The sequence below is a fragment of the Orycteropus afer genome, unplaced genomic scaffold (assembly GCF_000298275.1).
Source record: "Orycteropus afer afer isolate SDZICR_OR568_19922 unplaced genomic scaffold, OryAfe1.0 scaffold00232, whole genome shotgun sequence".
Taxonomy (NCBI): Eukaryota; Metazoa; Chordata; class Mammalia; order Tubulidentata; family Orycteropodidae; genus Orycteropus; species Orycteropus afer.
The window spans coordinates 3,046,879-3,056,631 of NW_006921819.1; the positions used below are offsets into that span (position 1 = coordinate 3,046,879).

The window sequence follows — 9,753 nt, forward strand, 5'->3', positions numbered from 1 at the left end:
TGCTCTTCCCGCCTGCTACTTTGGGCGTCCCTGAGTTGTCTTTCCTCACCTGTAACCCTGGGGCCAACTTCCTCCAGGACAGATCTGTTAGTTCTTTTAGCAGTCCATGGTACTTTCAGGAAAGAAAGAATGCATCATGACAAATGGGATTCATACCAGGTAGGCAAGGATGGTTCAAAATTAGAAACAATCAACATAATCCATCACATAAGTAAAATAAAGGAAAAAGAAAACCCAACAGACTCAGCAAGAAATCTAGTGGAACTTAGTGAAAAATTTACCATAGTGGCAGGATACATGATCAACATACAAAAATCAGTTGGATTCATCTACACCAGCAAATAATTCTCTGAAAAGGAAATAAAGGAATCAATACAATTTACATGCTACCAAAAAGATACTTGGGAATAAATCTTATCAGAAACACAAAAGACCTTTACAAAGAAAACTACAAAATACTACTTCAAGAAACTATGAGAGATCTACATAAATGGAAGGACATACCATGTTCCTAGACAGCAAGACTGAACATTGTGGAAATGTCAGTACTACCCAAAGCAATCTATACACCCAATGCAATTCCAATTCAGAACCATCAACATCCATTAAGGACTTGGAAAAACCAATCATTAATTTTACATAGAAAAGAAAGAGACCTCAGATAGGCAAAGCACTACTGAAGAAAAACAAAATAAGGGGTCTTACATTCCCAGATTGCAAAACCTACTATACAGCCACAGTTGTGAAAACAGCCTGGTATTCATGCAACGACAGACACAAAGACCAGTGGAACATAATTGAGAACCCAGAAATAGATCCATCAATGTATAGTCACCTGATCTTTGACGAACAGCCAAAATCCATTAAATAGGGAAGACATAGTCTCCAACAAATAGTGCTGGCAAAACTGGATATCCATCTGCAGGAAAATGATACATGATCCATATCTCACACCATACACAAAAACTAACTCAAGGTGGATCAAAGTCTTCTATGTGAAACCTAAAATTTTAAGTTCATTGAAGAAAAAACAGGGGCAAACTTAAGAGCCCTAATTTATGGCATAGATAGACTATCAAGGATAACCCAGGATGCATAAACAGCAGAACAGAAACTAGATGAATGGGACCTTCTAAAAATCAAATTCTTATGTGCATCAAAAGGCTTCTCCAAAAGAGTAAAAAGAGAACGTACAGAATAGGAAAAAAATATTCGGCAATGACGTATCAGACTAAAGACTTATCTCTAAAATTTACAGAAAACTTCAAAATCTCAACATCAAAAAGCCAAAGAATCCAATTAAAAAATGGGCAGAATATATGAACAGACACTTTACCAAAGAAGATATTAAGACAACCAACAAACACATGAAGAAATCTTCACAATCATTATCCATTATACAAATGAAATATCAAAAATAAAATAAAGCTACAACACTGAAAACAGGTAACCTGAGATATCAATTTGTAAATGATGAGAACTAAAAGAAAAAGAGAAAATAAATGATGTAGTTAGAGAATTTTCAAATTAGTCAATCACAAAAGAACAAATATTGTATGAACCACTACTGTAAATAGTAAACGTTTACACACAAAGAATCATTCTTTGAAGGTTACCAGGAGTGGGAGGAGAAGGGAGGAAAATATCACTAACCACAAGGTAAACACATCTTAACTTGGGGGAAGAGAAAGCAATATACAATAAGGTGGAAGTCAGCACAAAACTGTCAAAGTTAAGGAAGTTACTCGCAGAAGCCCAGGAATTAAAGGCAAAAAAAATAAATAAATAAATGCTATTATATACACAATTCTGCAATAAGAATAATAACAATAATCTAAGAGTGGATACATAAATAGAAACTCAGGCTGAACAGAGGTGGGAAGAAAAATGGGATTGCACCCATGAGTGTATACAAGTCGCACAGAGAATATTTCTACATATGTATTTATATGTGTTGTAAATATATCAATGAATATAGTAGAGCATACGGGGGAAAATTATGAAAACTTCTTAGTCAAAACTGAACACCTGAGGGAATGAGTCACTGGGCATGGGGGCTCAGGACCATTATTCTGGAAGATATCAAGGTCAATTGGTATAACATATTCCACAAAAACAATGTTGTACACCCTACTTTGTTAAGTAGTGACTGGGGTCTTAAAAGCTTGTGAGTGGCCATCTAAGGTTCAAATATTGGTCTATTCCTATCTGGAGCAAAGAAGAAGGAAGAAAACCAAAGATAGAAGGAAACTATTAGTCCTAAGGACTACTGGACCATGTGAATCCTAGTATTTACAACCTGAGACCCGAAAAACTAGATGGTGCCATGCTACTACTATGGACAGCTCTGAAAGGGATCACAAAAAGATATCACTGAAAGAATAGGAGAAAAATGTGGAACAAAATTCAAAATTATATTAAAAAAAAAAAAAAAAAGACAAGGTTACTGGTCTGATAAGAAGGGTGAAACTCCCAAGATCCTTCAACCCTGGACCTAAACTCACCCCTGTGGCTCAACTTTCAACCTAACAATAGACATGCCAATAATGTTGTTGTTGTTGTTATGTGCCGTCAAGTCAGCCCCGACTCACAGCGACCTCTCCTTGGGTTTTCGAGGCAGTATCACTACGGAAGTAGGATTGCCCAACCTTCCTTCTGAGGAGTGGCTGGTGGGTTTGAACCACCAGCCGTCTGGTTAGCAGGCAAGTGACTTAGCCACTATGCTACCAGAGCTCCTTATGCCAATAATATGAACAAAAATACCAAGGAAATACCCACTCCTGGAAACAATTAACCATAAGAGATCAAAAGGGCAGCATTTGCACAGGGATAAAGCTCTGAAGGTAGGAAGGGACAGGAAAGAAGGGTGAAGGGAAATGGTAAACATGGGGGGGGCAAAGTGGTAAGAATGCTGTTAACACTGTGGGGATTGCAATCAGTTTCACAAACCAAAATGTGTATAGATTGCTGAATGGAAAATCAATTTGCTCTGTACACTTCCACCCAAATATTACAGTTTAAATATATATATATATATATATGTGTGTGTGTGTGTGTGTATTATACTTTACATTATATAATTTATAAAACTCACTGCCACCGAGTCAATTCCAACTCATAGTGACCCCCCATTGGGTTTCAGAGGTGGTAAATCTTTATGGAAGTAGATTGCCCAGTCTTCCTACCACAGAGTGGCTGGTGGGTTTGAAACGCCAGCCTTCTGGTTAGCAGTCAAATGCCTTAGGCACTATGCCACCAGAGCGCCAAATATATATAGAGAGAGATTGGGCAATCTACCTCCGAAGTAATAATGCCATGGTAACCCAAGGAAGGGCCATTATGGGTTGGATCTGACTCAATGGCAGTGAATTTGGTTTGGTTTATATATATGTGAACCATATATATATATATACACACACACACACACACACTACATATACACACACACACACACACATATACACTATTTTTTAAATCACTTCATTCTGAATACATATGAAACCTTCTTTCTCTGAACAATGAGCTCTAAGTTTTGAGACAAAGGCTACCAATACATATTATTTTATTTCTGATCCAGAAAACTATTCCGTTTAAATGTCTTGGTTTATGATGAATTCTTTAGCAATAAGGTTGTACTGGGATTGGTCCCACAAACCTAAGACACTGCTTAGCCTCTTTTCTACATATTACCATATTCCCCAGCAATCCGATGTGCAAATTATGTGCCAATGTTGTCATACCATCTGCCTTATTTTGTTGATAATATTTTGATTTAGACTTAATTGGCCCCAAAATTGAGGAAACAATGCCAAGTCTACTAATAAAGACCTAATAGAGAACTTATATGAGAAGAATAGTTGTGCAAGTGATAGATTTAAAAAAAAAAAAAAAAAAACATGTATCACAATCAAGTTCCACATGCTTGACTTGGTTCAGCTATTAGAACCTTTGACATTATTCCCCACATGACTGGACCTGCTGTACAGACACCATCTCTCACTGGGACAAGGGCCCATCTAGAAGCACAGCAAAAAAACATTCAGACTATATAACTCTAAAAATAGAGTAAAAAATGCTTCTTACCTTGCATTGTTTCTTTTGTTGGTTCTGAGAATAGAGGAATGAGCAAGAGGTAGATAAGGTAGACAAACGAGAACCCATTGTATCGGAAAGCACACGCTGCGGTTGGGAAGAGAAAAGAGAGGAGAAGATCATTAATATTGCCAAGCTAATGGAACTCTGGTACACAACAATTGTGGGTGATGGCATCAAGTATCCCTACATCAAATAATATAACTGCCTGTGTAGATATGTCAATTACAAAGTAATATTTGAGCATTTAACCTATATTTATCACTGTATTAAAAATCATGAGAATTAGACAATTAAAATATTTGGACCCTGTTCTTAAAATATAACTATGTTTAGAAAAGCAGAAAACAGACATTGGCAAGGCTGTGGAGAAACTAGAACCCTCATTCATTGCTTGCTTGACTGAAATGCTGTGACCACTATGGAAAACAGTTTGGTGGTTTCTAAAAAAGCTAAACATTGAATTACCATGTTGTTGTTGTTATGTGCCGTCGAGTCAGACCCAACTCATAGCGACCCCTCCTTGGGTTTCCAAAGCAGTATCACTACGGAAGTAGATCGCCCCATCTTCCTTCTGAGGAGTGGCTGGTGGGTTTGAACTGCCAGCCTTCTGGTTAGCAGTCAAGTGCCTTAGCCACTGCTACCAGAGAATTATCATATGGCCCAGCAATTCCACTTCTAAGTGTATACCCAAAAGACTTGAAAGCAGGGACTCAGATACTTCCACACCAATATTCATTGTAATACTATTAACAATAGCCAAAATGTGGAAACACTCTAAATGTCCACCAACAGATGACTGGACAAACGAAAAGGGTTATATACATACAATGGAATATTACTCAGCCATAAAGAGAAACGGAGTCCTGACACACACTACAATATGAAGGAACACTGAAAACACTATGCTGAGTGAAATAAGTCAGTCACAAAAGGAAAATATTGTAATTTCATATATCTCACTTGTATGAAATATCTAAAATAGGCAAACACATAGAGATAAAAGTTTATTAATCAAGCAAGAGACAGAGAAAAAGGAGGACTCAATGCTTAGAGGACAGTGAGTTTCTGTTAAGGATGATGGTATAACTTAGGACCACATAAGTGTGATTGTTGAGCAACATAATGAACATAATTAATGTCAATGAACTGTACATGTAAAAATAGGTGAAATGTCAAATGTTTTGTTATATATATTTACTACACTAAAACAAAACATCTACCCAGGTTGGCAATACCAATATACCTGAGTGAAGACAGTATATAATCAAGTCCTAAATATAGCAGGATAGTTTGAAATTGCTACAGAAATACAGAGGACATCTATGACATAAACAGTGAGACCCATGAGGAATGTGATCCTTTAAAAGAATAATTACACAAGACCAAACAGGAAACATCTGCCCAAAAGCAAAGATGAAAAGCCAAGGAGGGGCACAGAAACCAGACAGATGGCAACAGGAAACCCAAAACCAAACCTATTCCAATCAAGTAGATTCTGATTCATATTGACCCAATAGGACAGAGTAGAACTGACCTAGGGTTTCCAAGGCTGTACATCTTTACAGAAGCAAACTGTCTCATCTTTTTCCCATGGATCAGCCAGATGGTTCAAACCACTGGCCTTCTGGTTAGCAGCTGAATACTTTAACCATAGTCCCACCATAACTCCTTTGGGAAACAGAGAAGGCAGGGGGAAAAACTGGGGAGAGTGATGTCACAATGTGGTGATAGTAACCAATGTCAAGGAACAATGTGTGTATGAATACTGAATGATAAACTAATTTATTGTGTAAACTTTCAACTAAAACACAATAAAATATTCAAAAAAAAAAAAAAAGAGAGAATAAGACATTCATGTTAAAAAGGAAAAGAAATAAAAGAAATGTAGGTGGCATGGAATTAGTAAGCATTTGAAATGGTGAGGTAGGAAATAATGTGTCAGTTTCTGATCCAGAGAAGATATTTCAGATAGATTCATCTCACACATGAGCTGAGCTGGTAGAAAGTAAAGTGTAGATGTCATTGAAAGTGAGGTGTAATTGAAGACTCGGGGCAGTGTGGTAATCACAGTTAACTTGGAAAAACAACAGATGGATTAAAGAGTATTTTGTAAAATAAATAAATATTTGAGGTGTGAAGGGAAATTATATAAAATGACTCCAAGTTTTAAAACCCAGGTGGAAAGGAAAAGGATTATTGACATGGAGAAAATATGAAATTTAAGAAATAACATGGTAAGTTTCTGTTAGACACATTCATGGGATCAACTGTTGGGACTTTTTGTTGTTGTTAGTGCTGTTGAGTCAGCTCTGACTCATAGCAACCCTGTGTACAATAGAACGAAACACTGCTCAGGAGTGTTACACCATCCTCATTATCCTGACTATACTTGAGCCCATCGTTGCAGCCACTGAGTTAATCCATTTTGTTGAGGGTCTAACCCTTTTTCGCTGACTCTCCACTTTACCAAGCATGATATCCTTCTCCAAGAAATGGTCCTTTCTGACAACATGACCAAAGTAGGTGGGACAAAGTCTGGCCATTCTCACTTCCAAGGAGCATCCTAACTGCACTTCTCCCAGGACAGATTTGTTCATTCTTCTTGCAGTCCATGGCATTTTCAGTATTCTTTACCAGCACCACAATTCAAAAGCATCAACTCTTCTTCAGTCTTCCTTATTCACTGTCCAGCTTTCCCATGCATATGAGGTGACTGAAAATACCATTGCTTGGTTCAGATGTACCTTAGTCTTCAAAGAGACATTTTTGCTTTTTAACCCTTTAAAGAGGTCTTTTGAAGCAGATTTACCCAGTGCAATATGATGTCTTATTTCCCAACTGCTGCTTCCATGGGTGTTGATTGAGGATCCAAGTAAAACGAAATCTTGGACAACTTCAATCTTTTCTCCATTTATCATGATGCTGCTTATTGGTCCAGTTGTGAGGATTTTTGTTTCCCTTATGTTGAGGTGTAATCTTTACTGCAGACTATAGTCTTTAGTCTTCATCAGTAAGCACTTTGAGTCATTTTCACTTTCAGGAAGCAAGGTTGTGTCCTCCTCATATCACAGATTATTAATGATCCTCCAATCTTGATGCTGCATTCTTCATCCAGTCCAGCTTCTTAGATTATTTGCTTGGCATACAGACTGAAAAAGTATGGTGAAAGAATATAACCTTGACACACACCCTTCCTGATTTTAAACCATACAGTATCCCCTTGTTCTGTTCAAATGACAGCCTCCTAGTCAAATGCATGTTCCTTATTAGCACAATTAAAGGCTCTGAAATTCCTATTCTTTGCAATGTTATCCATAATTTGTTATGATCCAGAGTCAAATGCTTTTGAATAGTCAGCAAAACACAAGTAAACATCCTTCTGGTATTCTTTGCTTTTAGCCAAGATCCCCTGACATCAGCAATGATATCACTCATGCCCCATTCTCTTCTGAATGTAACTTGCATTTCTGGAAGTTCTCTGTCAGTATATGGCTGCAACAGTTTTTAGATTATCTTCAGCAAGATTTAACTTGTGATGATAATGATATTGTTAAATAATTTTCACACTCTGTTGGATCACCCTTCTTTGGAATGGGTATAAATATGGATCTCTTCCAGTCAGTTGGCCAGGTAACTCTCTTCCAAATTTCTTAGTGTAAATAAGTAAGTGATTCCAGTACAGCATCCATTTGTTGAAGTATCTCAATGCATATTCCTTCAATTTCTGAAGGCTTTTTTTTTTTTTTTTGCCAATTCCTTCAGTGCAGCTTTGACTTCTCCCTTCAATACCATTGATTCTTGATCAAATGGCACCTGAAATAGTTGAACATCAATCAATTATTTTTGTGCAGTTACTGTGTATTCTTTCCATTTTCTTTTGATGCGTCCCACACCATCCAGTATTTTGCAGAAATCTTCAATATCGCAACACTAAACTTGAATTTTTTCTTCAGTTCTTTCAGCTTGAGAAATACTGAGCATGTTCTTCCCTTTGGTTTTCTAACCCCAGGCCTTTGAACATTTAATTATAATTGACTTTGTCTTCTTGAGCTGCTCTTTGAAATCTTCTGTCAGCCCTTTTATCTTGTCATTTCTTCCATTTGCTTTAGCTACTCTCCATTCAAAAACAAGTTCCAGTCTCTTCTGACATCCACTTTGGTCTTTTCTTCCTTTCTTGTCTTTTTAATGACCTTTCCTTTCCTCATTGTGATGGTTATGTTTGTATGTCAACTTGGCTAGGCCTGGTTGAATGTCTGGGCAGCTGCATGGTAGTATTCCCCATGATGAGACTGGTAATCACCTCCATGGTGGAATCTACTAGGACCAGCTGAGTAGCTGCCTTTGGGTATGTAGTCTGCTTCCCGTATATAAGGAGAAGCTTTGAGAATGGTCTCTAGCCTTTGGCATGCTTGGACCCTGCATGCAGCCATGTCATTGCCCAGCAGCCTGCTATGCTCTGCCGACCTTGGGACTTACAATGGATTTAAGTTAATGGCCTGCCATGTGGATTGGTAACATAGGGACTGTGCCTTTTTACTTGTCAACCTTGGGGCTTCTCAGCCTCAGCAGCCAGCAGCTGTTTGAGTGAAAAAATGCCTCTGGCTCCAGTGGGCCAGGAGCAGAAGGCAGAGCTGGACCCCAAGGTTGAGGGGTTTCACCCAGCCCCTGGAGTTTGGCTCTTTGAACTTGGACTTAAAGCCTCCAAATTATAAGAATAAACTCCTGTTTGTTACAGCCATCCCATTTGTGGTATATTCTTGTCAGAGCAGCACTAGGTAACCAGAACACTCATGTTCTTGATGTCATCCCACTACTTGTCTGGTTTTCAGTCATTAGTGTTCACAGTGTCAGTTCTGTTCTTAGATGGTCTCTAAATTCAGATGGCATACAATCAAGATCATATTTTGGCTCTCTTGGACTTATTTTAGTTTTTTTCAGCTTCAGGTTGAACTTGCACGTGAGCAATTGATGGTCTATTCCACAGTCAGCTTCTGGTCTTGTTTTGGCTGAAGATACTGAGTTTCTCCATCACATCTATCCACAGATGTAGTCAATTTGATTTCTGTGTATTCCATCTGGTGAAGTCCACATGTCTCACCACCATTTATTTTGTTGATGAAAGGATTTGCAATGAATACATCATTGGTCTTGCAAAATTCTATCACACAATCTCTGGCATCATTTCTATCATGAAGATCATATTTTCCCACTACCAATGATTCTTCTTTTTTTTTTTCCAAATCACATTCCAATAATCCATAATCATCAATACATCTTGATTGTATTTTTGGTCAATTTCAGATTGCATAAGTTGGTAAAAATCTTCTATTTCTTCATCTTTGGGACTTAGATCTTATGAAAATGTTCAGCAGATAGTCTGGTCCACATTGTTGCTTCCAAAAATCCAAACTCATTGTCTTTGGGTTTCCGAGGAGGTAAATCTTTATTGAAGTAGATTGCCCATCTTCCTTTCACAGAGCAGTCAAATGCCTTAGGCACTGCATCACCAGAGTGCCTATATTGGTGCCTAGTAAATATAAAAAAGTAATGGAAACTGAGTTCTGAAGAGATGTGAGTTGAAATGAAAAGAAAGGCTTCACTCACCATAGACAAGAGCAAGAAAGAGAAGCAAAGGATGAAAGTATACTGTCCTCATGA

General features: G+C 37.8%; 1 protein-coding gene across 1 annotated transcript in view; it reads right to left on the reverse strand.

Moving 5' to 3' along the window:
• PIEZO2 (piezo type mechanosensitive ion channel component 2) overlaps positions 1–4,831 on the reverse strand; it is a 778,516-nt gene extending 773,685 nt beyond the window's left edge. Inside the window, exons 1-2 of the mRNA XM_042782059.1 lie at positions 4,822–4,831; positions 4,084–4,179 (exon numbers count right to left, since the gene is read on the reverse strand). Coding sequence (XP_042637993.1) covers positions 4,084–4,179; positions 4,822–4,831 — 106 coding nt within the window. The remainder of the gene's footprint in view (positions 1–4,083; positions 4,180–4,821) is intronic.
• Between the last annotated feature and the right edge of the window lie 4,922 nt (positions 4,832–9,753).